Source organism: Periplaneta americana, chromosome 8 (genome assembly GCF_040183065.1).
Source record: "Periplaneta americana isolate PAMFEO1 chromosome 8, P.americana_PAMFEO1_priV1, whole genome shotgun sequence".
In the NCBI taxonomy this organism is placed as follows: domain Eukaryota; kingdom Metazoa; phylum Arthropoda; class Insecta; order Blattodea; family Blattidae; genus Periplaneta; species Periplaneta americana.
Window position 1 is genome coordinate 142,444,058 of NC_091124.1, and position 17,048 is coordinate 142,461,105.

A 17,048-nucleotide genomic window follows, 5' to 3' on the forward strand; every position below is an offset into this window, starting at 1 on the left:
TGACTCCAAGTTAGGCATATACGTTGAAGTATAGACCCAATGTCAACTGCCATTATACTAGGACTGCTGAGTGACTTATATCGTCGTTGTTTCTACAATAGCTCCTATGTGCAAAATACACAATTTTTCAGTAGGGGGAAAAACGCATTTATTCATCATCGTAGATAGGGGGTTGTGAATTCTTACATTTTCGAAAGGAAGAAATATAATTACATATAGGAGATTTTATTACTTGCTGTATCACTAGAAAAAAACCTGAAAATCGATAAATATGTCACATAGGAGTTATTGCAGGAACAAAGACGACATGTAGCTACACACAGGATTGCCAGGTGATGAGTGATATTACGGTAACATGGTACTGAAGTTATCTTTTTCTACCAAAGATTATAATAAATTCTTACGCTACGAAATATGCAATTTGTATCAAAACTTTATTTTTCACTAAGTAAACTCAACCTTAAACCAACAATTCTCTTTAAACCTCAAAACCTTTGATTAAACCAGTTTCATAATGTTGAAAAATTAGACAAGCTAAATGTACAAAATTGTGTTTGTTTTTGAGCAACATTAAACTGACACTGAGAATTTATTTTAACAATAACAATAAAATTAAAATTCAGTCATTCAACATTATTCATCTCATATCTATATATAATCAGCTCATGATCTTTGTTATTCTATCAGAATAAATCACAATCTTAACTAATCATTACAGCACGCAGACTGACGATGTGGATTCGTTTCAGCCTAGCAAAATCTTTAAGTGCCACGGCCAATCTTCAAAGGGAAAGGAAAACATCTTTTAGAATTTAAATAATTTCACCAAAATCCCACAATATACACAAAAGAAAAACTCGGTGGGCTATAATTTAATTAGTTTTAGAGAAAAACCCAAGTACAGTGGCCAGTTTACCTTCACATCATAGGTTGAGATATAGGCCTATGGTTCCCAAACACGGACACCAAGCCTTTCCAGTCTGAGCTGATGGCTCCAGCTCTAGTCAACTACAGACTGACTCAGTCTGCACCATCGAACTGGCGGCCAAAGGGCCATCGACGCATGCGCGTAGAAAGAAGAAAACATATAAGAATTTACCACATCGAAAATCCTTTTCTGAATGCACATGCTCTAAAATTATAAATAAACAGCACTCATACATGTCATTACATCCTGCCGGATTACAAAGACAAATCATTCATACACATACCATTACAATATCAATATTTACAAAGCAGGGATGCTTGGATTGTTTTTTTTTTTTAATGGCAGGTCTGCAGTTCTTAGCTAATCATGTACAACAGATGGTGAGGGATAAAGATTTTTGTTTGTCATATAATTCAACGTTTTAGTAGTTACATGAAATTCTGTCCCAACCTTGTATGCATTGAAAGTAAATATGTCGGTTGCTACATTAACCATTGTACTGTATCGTTTGCTACCCATTGCTTGTACTCCCACTCCCCTTTGTGCTGCATATGTCTCGACATTGTGAATTTTTTCTCTTCATTCAATTGCACTTCGGAATTTTTTCAATTTAACTTGTCGACTATTGATTGTTTCTCAATTGGAATTGTAGCCTGGTTCGTTACGAATCATTTACACAATTGAGGAGCATTTTTGCTAAACTCGATAGATGCAAAATTTTGCGAAAATGAGTTATATATCACAATCATATGGTGTTTAGCTTCTGTATCACCCATGCAGTTAGATTTTGCACAACTCGGTTCATACCGTGCGTAGAGGATGATTAGAAATATCTCCTTCCCACAACATAAACTGTGTATACAATAAAACTCGTTTTCTGAGAAAAGTAGTTTTGTGCATCGATTGAGTTTAGCAAAAATGCATCTCAATTGTAAATGTTCTATCGCTTTGCATTCTCGAGTTACACTGCCAAGGCTACTATGGGACCTGCCAATTCGTGCCTAAACTTCCCCTTTACCGCAGTGAAGATAGATAATGTCACTCACTCCAACTCAATGATATGTTGGATACATTTATCCTTCTGTCGGTCTCCATTTACTTTATTGGAATGTGTCGTGTAGTTTAGAAATTATATGCACGACAAAACTGGCCTGAAAATGTATCGACCAAATTTCTATATTACCTAGTGTTGAACAGAACTCATACACGTTAAAAGAAATAAGAATTGCTTTACTATAAATTTTCTGGCTTAAACATATAGGAGATCTGAAAGTAGGCTCTATTAATATCCTTCCAACCTGTTACTGACCAAAAGAAACACAGGGAACAGATATTCATTTCAATATCATTAAATGATACAGTGAGTCTACTAGAGCTTAATATTCACAGAGTGAACCGTAAGTACTATCATTAATTTCAGGGAGTTGTTTGAGGTATTTCAAACAAAGCAGTTTAATACAATTTTGCTCGTTTTTGCTTCCTTTTGGAGATAAAAATTGTTTTATATGAAACATTTCATAGCATGTTTTGGGAAAGGCACTGATTTAATTCCCAGTATGCTCAGTCAATTTAAGAGGGCAATGAATTATGATAATGAATGATTGAAAGAATTTTAGTTTTGTTCTTTAAATGTGCAGAAATTGAATCTGGATAAATGTAAGATTCTTGTTGTTGTATTCTAATGCCAGGCGTTTGACAATAAAGTCATTTGACCTCTTGCACTCCAATATTTTTCAAAGATATTATCATGGTCAGCCACTGAAGCACAGATTTTGAGGTGTTCCGAATCCATTTCTTGGCTTGAGTTGCACAATGGGCAGTTAGTGGACTGATATATTCCAATTCTATGCAGGTGTTTGGCCAAACAATCATGGCCTGTTGCCAATCTAAATGCAGCTACAGACGATTTTCGTGGTAAATCGGGAATTAACTGTGGATTATGATGCACAGAGTTCCATTTTTTTCCCTTGAGATTGTGTTATCAAATTTTGTTTGTTGAAGTCTAAGTATGTAGATGTAATAAATCTTTTCACAAAGTAATATTTAGATTTAGTAACAGGTCTGTAAATAGCAGTGCTGCCCTTCTTTGCTAAAGCATCTGCATTCTCGTTTTCCAGGATTCCACAATGGGATGGTATCCATTGGAATACAGTTCTTTTATTGAGTGATATTAATTGAGAGAGGATTTTAGTTATTTCTGCTGTTTGAGATGAAGGTGTGTGTTTAGAGATTATTGATAGAATAGCTGCTTTGGAGTCTGACAATATAACTACATTCTTAAATTTATTGATGTGGCATAGAAGATTCCTGAGACCTTCACTTATTGCAATGATTTCTCCACCAAAACTTGTTGTTCCATACCCAAGAGAACTATAAAATGAGAAGAGACAGCACGTAACACCTGCACCGGCACCTTGTTCTCTGGAGATCAAGGATCCATTGGTGTATAAATGAAGCCAGTTTTATGGAGGGTACCTAATATTAAGTGTCTCTAAAGACAATTGCTTCATTATTTCAGTGTTCACTTCTGATTTCAGTATTTCTTCTGTTAAATTTAGATTATATTCTATATTTAATAGAGTTAAAGAGTTTGGTTTAATTTGTAAGTTTTCTTTTAAATTCGGGATATTGATTTTCTGTTTTAATTCTTGAACAATGGATATGAAACTTTCTTGAGTTTTCAATCTACAGAGAGGACTGTATGAATGCCAATTGTTTCCTGGTAATCTGATAAGTTTTTCATATTGAACTAGTGCTTTTTCTTCTATTGTCATTTTGACGCTGTTAATATTAGTGAGAAATCTTATAGAATCTATTGGAGGTGTTTTGATTCCACCAGTAAAGAGCCTGAGAGCCTGGTTTTGAACATATTCTACTTCGTTTATGGAAGTTGAAGTAATTAAAATTTCTCAGCAGTATGTCAGCACTGGCTGTATAAACATTTTGTATGTAGTGTTCAAAGTATTCCTAGAGGATCCCCATTTCTATCCTGCTAGATTGTAAAATTCTTTTGCAGAACGAGAACGAGAAATTAATGACATTACTTACGGTTCACTCTGTATAAGGAAAAATACAGAAAATTGATTTAAAAAAGCAATGGAATATATGAGGCATTGCGTATAGTAGGGTGAACTCAACAAAGAATCACGATTTCAAGTTTGCTCCTAATACAAAGTATCCACAACGCCTCATACTCTTTCCAGCATAATTATTACTGGTTTCTTTTTTTATTCATAGCTGCCGAGTGGTGCATTGCAGTTATCTGATTCAAAGTAGGATCTCCTACAAGATATTCTGCACAACAGTCTTGCTAAGGAAAACAAGGAGATTCTAAGATTGAGAAAAGTACCGGTATTGAAAGTAAGTACCGGTAATACTTTAGTATACATAAATTACATAAATCAAAATGTATGTTGCTGACAGACTTTTTATAATTGTTATAACACTGGATCTTCATATGATAAACATTTATTGAAATCAATTTTTAAACACATACTTCTTTACTTTGTAGAGAAGATATATTCATATCAGCTTTGGGACTGTAAGCTTTCCATTAAGAACTTTATTTTATTCCACTTCCACAAGGAAATAAGTATGTGTTATTATTATCTGCTTTATACCCACCTTCCTTTTAGTACACAATAATAAATTGACACACATATCAGTAGAGCAGGATTTTATGTAATATGAAAATGAGAAATATGTACATAAATATGTGGCTAAAAATGGCAAAATATGTAGATAAATATGTAATAAATAAAAAAATATGTAATTTAAAAATTAAACTTTATTAGATATATTTTTGCACACTAATGAAAAATTACAGGTGCACATGTGGTCCAACGTCAATTAATTATTGTTTGGTGGCGCAATTAATAATTAAATATTTTTCCATATTTTCTGCTGTCATTGATCGTCTCGTCAGTGGCAACCCATAAGTAGGAATCATCAAGTTCAGCACTAATTGTTTCCATTGTGTCAGAGTAGCAGGAGTTCAAATAATTTTTATGGAGCGTTGATTCATGCGAAATATTGAAGTTGTAGTATTTGCGTAGGAAAGCTTGAAACTTTTGAACTCCAAGTTTATACCATGGTATGTTTGCAGCAACCATTGCCATGCACAAATTTTTATTAAATTCACTGGTACAAGACGAAGAATGTTTCAGCACCACTTGTATAAGAAGAACTTCTTTCTTTTCGACGGAGCACGACTTTTATTTCTCATGTGAAGTTCAGTTTCTAAATGCTGTTCTAATTGTGACTTCATGGAGTACCCAATGCGTGTCACAAACTTTGCACAGCACGATTTTATCATCGTAGTAAAGGAATCGTCAATTGAAATCCGGTCTTTAAGCTTGGATGCGAATAGCAGTAGACTAGCTATTTGTATCACCTGAGGTCAAAATAAGCTTCTTAAGAAAACAGAAAAAACTATTGTTTTCTTTTAGAGCAATCTGATTGACGATGTTTGTGCGAAATGGTCATATCCACAGGGTAACTTTCACTTTTTCCTTCATCGCGTTAGCAGTACAATGACCCACCCTTCGCAGTGGTATTTGTTCCTACTTTACCGTTACTTCTTAAGGGATATACACACTATTAGCATTGCAAACAGATGTCCATTTTTTCACAGAATACGTTATTATTTTCAATTATTAAATTATATTTACGCACTAGAGACAAAGAAATAAGCTTTATAGACAATTTTAAAACTAAATAATTGATTAGATTGCGATCTTATTCGTGTTAATTGTGTAAGCATGTGCGGCTTACAGCTGTTTCGGTGCTTCTTCACACCATCCTCAGAGCCTACTAGATCTTGGCGTCATCTTGAACTTCGCTGCCTGTTGTGTGGGTGCGTTCGATAAGTGAAAATTGTTGAAATGTGGTGTCAAATAGTGTGTGTGTTCTGAAATTGATCTGTGTGTTGAGAATTTGATCTGGCTGTGTTTTAGTGTGTCTGTATATTTCATATTGTTCTAGTGTGTTGAGTTTTTATCAAGACAATTTTAAAATGTATAACTTAAGAATTAAGTAGAGGGAAAATTGGTGAAAAAAATGTGTATTTTTTCAAAATATGTAAAATATTCCAAAATATTTATTATGCACCAAAATGTTAAAAATAAGTAACTTAAACCTTTGGAATAATTATCCCTTTGATATGATTCGCCGACATTTTAGCTTTCCTTATAGCTACATATATAGGAACAAAATATGTAATTACATAAAATCCGGGCTCTACATACCAGTGATGAAGCTAAGGTATAAATACTGGGTACCTAAGCTGAAAAAATTTGCTTTCTTTATATATTTTTATAAAGCAGAAGATTCTCGGATTTTCTATCATTTGTTTTTGTGACAGACCCCTCAAGAAGATGAGGTCCACTCATTTTCACCCCAGAAGAGAATACAGATATATCGTTGTTGTTCCTGCAATAACTCCTATGTGCAAAATATAAAAGTTTTCAGTAGGAAGAAAAAACACATTTATTCATCCTATGGCAGCCGTACATAGGAGACTGTGAATTCCTAATTTTCGAAACAAAGAAATATAATTGCATATAGGAGATTTTATTGTTTGCTGTATCACTATTTAAGTTATTTAATAGAGCAAAAACCTGAAAATCGATAAATATGTCACATAGGAGTTATTGCAGGAACAACGACGATATGTCTCATAACACTCTTAGCGAAGGATATTTCTCATACCATGAAAATTGAAAATTTATATTTTGTTTTCCTCCATGTGCTTTTTTTAATATGTAAATTCGGTGTCGATCTTCTGTCTTTGTAAGCTCATTTTGTTTCATATGTCCAACTTGGAAACAGTTTCTCTTTTAATTGTACAAATAATGACTTCAATGTGTCATTTTACACAAAATTAATATGCAATACACAACACATATTCACTTTTGATTAAACTAATACTCAAAACGCAGCTCATTCAGAGAACACCAATATGGTCGGGAGGAAATTAAACACAGAATAAATATGGGAAATGCCTGTTATTATTCGGTTGAGAAGCTTTTATCATCCAGTCTGCTGTCAAAAAATCTGAAAGTTAGAATTTATAAAACAGTTATATTACCGGTTGTTCTTTATGGTTGTGAAACTTGGACTCTCACTTTGAGAGAGGAACATAGGTTAAGGGTGTTTGAGAATAAGGTGCTTAGGAAAATATTTGGGGCTAAGAGGGATGAAGTTACAGGAGAATGGAGAAAGTTACACAACACAGAACTGCACGCATTGTATTCTTCACCTGCCGTAATTAGGAACATTAAATCCAGACGTTTGAGATGGGCAGGGCACGTAGCACGTATGGGCGAATCCAGAAATACATATAGAGTGTTAGTTGGGAGGCCGGAGGGAAAAAGACCTTTGGGAAGGCCGAGACGTAGATGGGAGGATAATATTAAAATGGATTTGAGGGAGGTGGGATATGATTATACAGAATGGATTAATCTTGCTCAGGATAGGGACCAATGGCGGGCTTATGTCAGGACGGCAATGAACCTCCGGGTTCCTTAAAAGCCAGTAAGTAAGTAAGTAAGCAAGTAAGTAAGTAAGGTTGGTTGGTTGGTTGGTAGGTAGCCAAAGTTCTGCTATAATGGCAATGAAGCCATCAGCCGTCTTGCAGTCGAATATTTTTCCGTGGTGTTGAGGTGAACAGGCAAGGCTTCTCAATTTTCCAGGTGGTGCTTATCCATGATTACGTCCTTTCCACATAACACACAATTGGGTGAGATGGAGATGCCAATTATATATAAATGAGCTGCCAAACAATCATGCCCGGTCAGAAGACGGAAGGCTATCAGTGCTGAATTTCTTGGTTCTTCAGGGATGATCTTTAAATTTTGGAGGAGGGGTTCCCATGAGTTATCTTTAGCCGATTCCTTTATTCTGTTCAAAAATTGTTGTTTGTATTGAAATTTTTTATTTAATATGACAGAAATAAATGATTTTTCAGTAATATGTTTTTCTATTAGGGTGCAGCCTTTTGCAGCCAGTTGACCCACCAATTGATTACCTGTATAGCCGCAGTGCACTGGAACCTATTGCAGAACTATTTTCTTGCCAGTTTTTGGAGCTTCTTGATGAGGGTGCAGCACTGAGAAGTTGTGTCAGTTTTCTGTGAACTATTATTAGCTGTAGCTTGTATAGCTGCTTTTGAGTCAATGAAGATTACAGGTTTGGAAAATTTATTTTTTTATTTGAAGTAGTTTGATTAGAATAGTGCATACAGCTTCAACTCCTCCATCAAAGTTTGTGGAGTTCTTCCTGACTTCTTTATAGAAGGAAAAAAATTTACAATTTATTTTTTATTTGAAGTAGTTTGGTTAGAATAGTGCATACAGCTTCAACTCCTCCATCACAGTTTGTGGAGTCCTTCCTGACTTCTTTATAGAAGGAGAAAAATTTACAAGTTCCTCCAGCTCCTGCAGCATCAAAATCGTTTTATAAAGATGAATCACTGTAAATGTGAAGCCAAGTTTCACAACGATATTTGCTATTAATTGTTTCTAATGTTAATTGTTTTGCTACATTTGGATTTGTATTTTTTTAACAATTGTTTATTGTTGTTTATTGTTAGTAAAATAACATGTACAAAAATACAGTCTTAATTCTTCCCTGAAGAAGTAAAAAAAACTCGTGCTCAGGGAGTTCTAAACACATACTCGTACTTAACACAAATAGAGATAATTATTTGACACAAAGTGGGTCAAGGAAAAAAAAATTATAGGAATAAATTAACTTTAAAAACACAATTCCATTTTTAACAATTTAAATCATACAAATACATACACATATTAAATGAACATAATATGGGCATTTGTTAAAAGGGCAGATGTCACTTTTTTTGTTTTTTGTTTTTTTTTTACTTTTTCACAGATAATGAAACTATAAGGGTAAATACATCATTCTATGTTAAAAGGGCAGCAATATCTTAGTTACAAATAAGTTAAAAATGCTGTAATGATCTTGAGATATTGTTAAAAAGTCAGATGTCCTGGACATCTGCCTTTTAAACAATAATTAGTTGTATTGTTAAGTTGGGAGCAAATATCACCAGTTAGATCAAAGGCCAATCAAAACCCACTCACACTGTGTGGAATTTGCATTGTTGTAAACTTCAAAGTTTCAAACCTTGAACAGCATCATTAAGCATCATGAGTTCTACAGAAGAAGATGAATTTTCTCTTGGAGGAAAAAGAAAAGCCAATCCTCAAAGTTATAAAAGAAATGTTGTAAAACAAGCAAGACTGAAAGGAGAAGCTTACACAAATTACTCTGGAAAGAAAATAGATGCCAAAACAGTCGGTGAAAATTGCAGGTAATTTAATATTTCAATATTAGTAACTTAGCATAGTCCTTATATTTAGGTGGTTTGAATGTAGGCATATTATTTTTTATTGGTATTGTTATTCTTCTTCTTCTTCTTCTTATTATTATTATTATTATTATTATTATTATTATTATTATTATTATTATTAGCTTTAATAATTCCATTGCACATATTATAGACTATGAACACGCTAATGATTAACTTTTATTTATCATTGGCACCATTTTTATATCCATCAAAGTACAAAATAATCATAATATAATATTATCATTGTAGATGCAGAATGCAGTGCACACAGAATATTGGAGATGATGATTACGTGGAAATCTTCAAACAAATTTACACTCTTAAAACAAAGAATGAACAAGACATATTTCTGCAGGGTTTAATAGATGTGCAAGACATAGCACGTAATCGTCTACGACAAGGTGAAAAAAAATTAGATAGAACCTCTTTTAAGTATCATGTGTTATTGGGTACTCAACCCATCCAGGTATGTTTGAAGTCATTTCTTTCACTATATGCTGTTTCTGCTAAGAGTGTTAGACGCCTCAGAAATTTAAAGCTGAAGGGACAAAGCCTTACTGATAGGAGAGGTAAACATGTTAGTTTTTCTTTTCCAGTGGATATAAAAATCAAAATTCATGAACATATAAGTTCATTTCCATTAAAAGAAACTCACTATACTGGAAAAGTAGATCGTTATCTAAGTGGAGATTTGACTATTAAAATGATGTATAACTTGTTCAGACAAAAACATCCAGATGCTAAGCTCAGCTATAGTGGCTTCTGTAAAATATTCAAGGAGAATTTTAATTATAAGTTTGGTCAGCCACAAGTTGATTGCTGTTGCACTTGTTAAGAGCTAAAACTTAAAATCAAATCACCACATATTAATGATGCTGCTAAATGCTGTGCTATAGCAGATCTTGCTGTGCATAATAGAAAAAGTAAAAAGTTTCATGCTGCACTTAGAGAAGAATTCTTGGATGAACTAAAAGGGCTTAACAATAATGTTCTATCACTGTCTTTTGATTATATGATGAATGTTTCACTTCCAAAAGTTCTAGTTCAAGATCTTTTTTATCTGAGGCAATTGACAGTAAATTTGTTCTGCGTACATGATATAAAGAAAAACAAAGCTGTATTCTATTTATATCATGAGGAACAAGCCAAGAAAGGTCCAGACGAAGTGTATTCATATTTGTTAGATTATTTACAACATTATTTGCCTGCTCATATTGAAGTAGTCCGGTTGTTTAGTGACAATTGTGTCGGACAGAACAAAAATCATCCTCTTTCCAGACTACTCGTAGCATTAACTGACACAAAACAATTGAAAATAATTCAACACTTCTTTCCCACAAGGGGACATAGTTATCTCCCTTGTGACCGCGATTTCAATATAGTGAAGAGGAGGTTGGAAAAGACAGATAGAATTTATACTGTACACCAGTTAACAGAACTAATAATAGAAAGTAGCACCACACAAAAATTTACTGTGAGAGAAGTAGATAGTTATACTATTTTAAACTTTAAAGACTGGTGGACAAAGTTTTATAAGAGAATAGCTATTTCCCTGGAAAGTTCATTGAATCGGAGGGATGAGAGGGTCCATTTTGGCATAACTTCACTGCATCATTTCATTTATGATTCAGATACTCCTGGCTATATTGTGGCAATGGCATTCATTAACGGTCTGGTCAAACATACCTTTAATGTTGGCCTACAACAACATGTTGAACTAGCTTAGAATGTAAGTTATCCTATAGATAAAGTGCCCTTAAAAAAGGAAAAAGTAGGAGACCTTCAAAAAATTATTCAGTATGTGGAAGATGGTCACCGGGAATTTTATATATATATATATACATTTTGCAGGGTCCTGTTATGAGTGAGGAAACCAGCAGCTAGAGTTCTTGCTGAAGATTATGATATTGAAAAACTATCTTTAAACAATAAATTGTAACAAAGAGATATTTTTGTAAAATATAAGAAAACCATAAATGAGTCTTTAAAATTAACATCACTTGTAAGTTTTTCAACATTGTTAAAAGGGCAGAAGCCCTTGAGTTTCAAAGTGTACTGAAGTGTCAATTTGTTAAATTTAAGAGATTTCAAGTCCAAGGCCAATTTCAAGAAGATAAATACTATGTTCTGAGTCGTGCAGTATTTAATAAATCAGCAAAATGTGGATAAAAATCAGTTTTTTGTTAATACTGAAAAGTTTACTGTGTTGTAAAAATAAGAAAACCAATAAATGAGTCTTTAAAATTAACATCACTTGTAAGTTTTTTCAACATTTGTTAAAAGGGCAGAAATCCGTGACTTTCAAAGTGTAATTGAAGTGCCAATTTGTTAAATTTAAGAGATTTCAAGTCCATGGCCATTTTCAAGAACATAAATACTACGTCCTGAGTTGTGCAGTAATTGCGAAATGAGCAAAATATGGATACAAATCAGTTTTTTGTTAATACTGAAAAGTTTACCCTAATGGACATGTGCCCTTTTAACAAATGGCCATTCATATATTCTTTAAAACTTAAATTCCTAACGCTACTTTTGAAATTTCTGATAAAAAAATATTCCAAATTCGGGTATTTTTCAATTATTTTATTATATAACCTTGGACCAAAGTAGGTACCATGGCTAAGAGCTGTGCTTGTGAAACACTTTGGTTCCTCTAGTCGTATAAAATCGGATCTTTTAGTTCCATATTTATGATGATACAATTTGAATTTATTACGATTTTTATGTATTAAGTTTAATAAGGCAATATAATAAATCTGTTTAATTTTCAAAACATTAAAATCAGTGAACAAAAGCTCGGATGAGTAAGCAATTGGTTTATTAAGGCATATTTTAATTATTCTTTTCTGAATAAGTATTAGTGGAGTGAGATTAGAATTACAATCATTTCCCCATCCTAAAATTCCATATTGAAGACTGGATTGAAATAAAGCTAAATAAATGAGACGTAAATTATTAGCTGGTAAATATGACCGAAGTATAACAAAGATATAAATTGTTTTACGTAATCTATTGCATAAATATGTACTATGTTTATTCCATCGTAAATGTTGGTCGATTGTAATGCCTAAATACTTAACTTCTGTTCGGTTAATATGGGACATTCACAATAAAATTTTGGGAAGAACAATCAGAATGATGAATATTGGCCTAAAAGAAGATTGAGGAGATTTAAGACCACTGGATCTTAGTGAAAACGGAAAAACAGTTGTTTTGGATGTGTTTAAGAAAAGAGCGTTTGGTTTGGTTTGGTTCCAATAAGTTGTTTCCTGTTTGAATATTTATGTATTCCAAGGGATTTTGTCGGATTTGTGACATTTCAATGTTAGTTTGGGGAATGAGATGCGTTTGTAATCTTTTAACTTTCTGCATAAATCCTTCTTGTGTGTTTAATTTAGTAGGCAAGATTTTGTATTTTCTCCAATAATCTGCATTAGACAGTCTGTTTAATTTCTCATACCGGATTTCTGCTTGTTCTTGAAACTCGTGTATCAGTGGTTTTTGTTGAGTAAGTTGTCTCATTGAATCTATTGGTGTGAATTTCACTGCACCTATAATTAAACGTAGTGCTTGGTTTTGAAATTGTTCTATTTTATTTCATTGTTGTGGGGTGCATGTGATGAGTATTTCACTACAATATTTGAGGACAGGTTTCATGTACATATATGTGGAATTTAGTGTACGTCTCTGGCTTCCCCATTTGCAGCCAGCTAATCTTTCTAACAGATTTAATCTCTTTTGGGCTTTTTCTACTACAGTATTAATATGATCATTCCAAGATAATTTGTTACCGGTATCAAATATGACTCCTAGATATTGTGAATTGATTGCTCTTTGTAAGGGAAGTTGATTAAGCTTGATGTTATGTTTAGTGACATTTGTGAATATTTGATATTTAGTTTTGACTGCATTTACTTGCATTAGGTTAGTAGAGCACCAATATTCCAATTTAGTCATGCTGTGTTAATTTGGGTTTCCAATGACTTGAGCTTATTCTTTGGTTTTGAAACCCAGATGAGGAGGTCATCAGCAAATAATGTAAACTTTACTTCTTTGCCAAAGATCTGGGAAGATCGTTGATAAATATATTAAATAATGTTATACTCAACACTACTCCTTGAAGTACACCCATAGCTGTTTGTTTGTATTTTGAAAAATATGATAGATATTTAACTGTGCTGAATCGCTGTGTGATGAAGTCTTGTAACTAACAGAGCGTATTACCTCAGATTCCTATTTTATGCAATTTTTCTACAAGCTTACATACATGAGAGAACAGATTGTTAAACTTTTTGAATATCACCACTGGGTGAGTGGTACTGTATAAAGCTAGACTGCTGTTTTGAAAACAAGTTGTTGGATTCAAGGAACCAATTGAGACGTGCAGCAATCATTCTTTCCATATTTTCCATATCTGACTTGTCAGAGAAATAGGTCTGTAGTTATTAATATTAGATGAAGTTTTACCTTTCTTCAAAATGGGTATAATACCGGTAATGCTTTTTTTCCAGTTAGCAGGTACTGTAAAAAGTTCAGCATGGTTTTTTACACTTGTCTCTAAGGTTCTTGATAAATTCTGAATGAATTAAATCTGGACCGGGGACTTCATTCGATTTAAGAGTCCCAATAGCTGCATCTAGTTCATGGATTGTGAAACTATCAACAAACACTTCTCTTGTGTTTCATGTAAACACACTTCTTTTGTTCACCTTCATATTTTTTTCATGTTTTTTTTTTTTTTTCTAACATTTTGTGAGTTGTTGTGATCCTATGTATTATTGTAGGTATATGTAAGGCATTTGCAATAACCTGGGGGTCTGTTAGTTGTGTATTTTTGTAAATTATGAGTGAGTTACTTGGTGGATTACTCTTTGTGATATTAGATATAAATTCGGGTAAGCTTTTATACCATCTTTTCTATAGTCCATTTTAGAGATGAAATTGTTAAAACTTTGCCTTTTGGCTGAGAGTACATCTTTCTTAAATGTGGCCACTTTACAAGCTTCCAGTCTATAAAATTGTCTCTATTACTGTTCTCTTCTGCTTGTTTTCTGGCTGTATCACGAGCTAATTTTAATGTCATTGACACTTTGTTTAAAAAACTTAAAATTGTTTAACGACACATTAAAAGTGTTAAAATTTTTAAAAAAGGTTATGTACCTTAGACAGACGGCCCATTTCGACGCCGGTTCTGTGTCATCTTCAGTGTCCTACGAACTACTAATGTTCCTGTTGATCTTGCATACTGTCATTTGCATTCGTCAGTTGTAGGGGTGGGGGTGTGTTGCTCCTATGGTGGGGGGTGTTTGTTTGTGTGTTATGTATCATGATATCGAATAATGTGTGGGTATTGAACTGTATTTGTGTATTAAGTATATGTTGTGGGTGTGTTATTGTATGTTTGTATATTTCGTATTGTTCTAAGATGTTTAACTATGGACTTTTTGGTGTGATGTGTAGAATTTCCATATCTGTTTCTATATTATTGTAGTCATGATTATTGTTGATAATATATTCTGCGTAATTTGATGTGATGTGTGGTTTGGTTATAGCTTTAATGTGTTCTTTATACCTTGTTTGAATGTTTCTTCCTGTCTGTCCTATGAAAAAATGTGGGCAACTGTTGCATTTTAGTTTGTAAACCCCAGTTGAATTATATTTATTTGAATGTTTAATGTGATTATTTCGATATTTCTGTGTTGTGTTATTTGTTTTGTATGCTATCTTGCATTTTTAGCTTTCTGAATGAAGTTGCAATTTTGTGAGTATTGGTATTGTGATATGTTAATGTTATGTATTTATTCTCGTGTGGTGTTTGTGTTGGTTTGTTCTGTTTTTGTTTTGTCTTTTTTATTAGTGTGTCTATCATGTTAGGGTATATCCATTGTCTTGTGCTATATATTTTATTGTGTTTAGTTCTTCAGTATAGTTATCATTGTTCATTGGTATGGTAATTAATCTGTATGTCATTGTACGGAAAGCTGCATGTTTATGTTGTATGGGATGGTTTGATGAATTGTGTATGTGTGTTGTAGTTGTGGTGGGCTTCCTGTATATTTTGAATTCGTGTCTGTTATTTGTTTTGGTTATGGTGATGTCTAAGAAATTTATAGCTTGGTTATGTTCTGTTTCTATTATACACTTTAATTTGGGATGTATTTTGTTGAGTTATTGATGTAGGTTCTCTATTTGTCTTTTGTTTCCATTATATAGGACTATTACAGTATGTCATCTACATATCGATGCCAGTACATTATTCTCTCTGCGTGTTTGTTGTTGTCAGTGTTTAATATGTGTGTTGTTGTTGTTTTTTTGTGTTGTTTTCTAATGCCAGGCGTTTGACAATAAAGTCATTTGACCTCTTGCACTCCAATATTTTTCAAAGATATGTGTTTGTTCTATATTATGAATGAAGATTTCATCTAATATACTTGATATAGGTGAACCCATTGGTAATCCTTCAGTTCGTGTATAATATTTATTGTTATGTGTGAAATAATCTTTTTTTAATGTTTCTAAATCTTTTGTCCAGAAAGGTTTGTAGCTTGGGATCTTTCCTCGGGGCACCCATTTCTTTGCTCCTTTTAGTACCGGTATTATAGTTGCACAAATTATATTGTTACATTTTTCTGGGGATTCGTTCATATTAATGGAGAGGTTATTTTCTAGGTCTTCTCTGAATTTAGTCCAATTGGATTTTTTAAAATTCCAAGAACATCTGTTATAAGATTTGTTTGTAGGTTTCTGATGGTAGTAAAATAGAAGTAACAATGATTCTGTGGCCAAGTCCAGGGTCTTCCAAAACTTTCCTGCTTGCCTTGTTATATATGTCTGAAGATATTAGAGTTAAATCTGGATTAGATGTTTCATGGGAATGAAGAAATGTTGGAGGATCTTCTGGGTTGAATAATAATTGGATTGATTGGGTGTTAAGAAAATCTTCTATTGAACGGCCAACAGAATTGATGCCTACATATCCCCATTCTTTAGAATGACCACTGAAGTCTCCAATTATGAGAGTCTTTGGTGTAACTACTATATTGTCCAAATTGGGTTTGTTATTGGGGGGGGGGGGGTATATGCCATACATTTTGAAGTGTTATTTATCCAAAGTTCTATTTCACAAATTTCAGATTTGTGAATAATTTCAAGGGAAAAATTGTTCCTGGGCCGGGTATCGATCGTGGGACCCTTTGCTTAGCGCATGAATGCTCTACTGATTGAGCTACTCCAGGAACTATACAAGACACCGTCACAATTCTTCCCTTTATATCCACACAACTCAAATGGGCTGACAAGACGCCAGAAACCCAACTTTGAGTGCACACAATTCTGTGTGACGTAAATTGTGGCTTTCTGTTAACGTACCTACAGTAATGAATATATTATGCCTGCTTCACAGGGAGCTTCTACCTGAAAGTCAGATTTGCATAATATATTCCTTACTTCAGATTTGTCTTCCTCAGCCATTTGTTTAATAATGTTGAAGGTTAAAGTTATTCTCTTTTGATGCCAACTAGTACGCCACTAGCTCTTTTTCTTGCTTTAGGTTGTAGAAGTGTCATTTGCAGAATTTGTATAATAAATGAGGTCCATCAATTCATATCCTTCCAATTATTGCATTTACATCGGTAACAATAGAGTTATAAATTCCTAACAGTGAGTAGTTTCAATACTAATGTAGTAAACGTCACAAGAATTATTTCCTTGATGTGAAATATTTCATAAGAATAAAATAAAATTCTCACA

General features: G+C 33.3%; 1 protein-coding gene across 7 annotated transcripts in view; it reads left to right on the top strand.

The window, feature by feature from the left end:
- LOC138705117 (CD2 antigen cytoplasmic tail-binding protein 2 homolog) overlaps positions 1–17,048 on the top strand; it is a 204,877-nt gene that overhangs the window by 8,661 nt on the left and 179,168 nt on the right. For 3 of the 7 annotated variants that reach the window (XR_011333622.1, XM_069833772.1, XM_069833771.1), the window contains one exon: positions 4,166–4,288. The exons of 2 other annotated variants lie outside the window; for them this stretch is intronic. Coding sequence is in view for 1 of the 5 variants with exons in the window: in XM_069833769.1 (XP_069689870.1) it covers positions 8,104–8,116 (13 nt within the window). In the remaining 4 variants the exon portion in view is untranslated. 2 more of the 7 variants (XR_011333623.1, XM_069833769.1) reach the window with 2 other exon arrangements.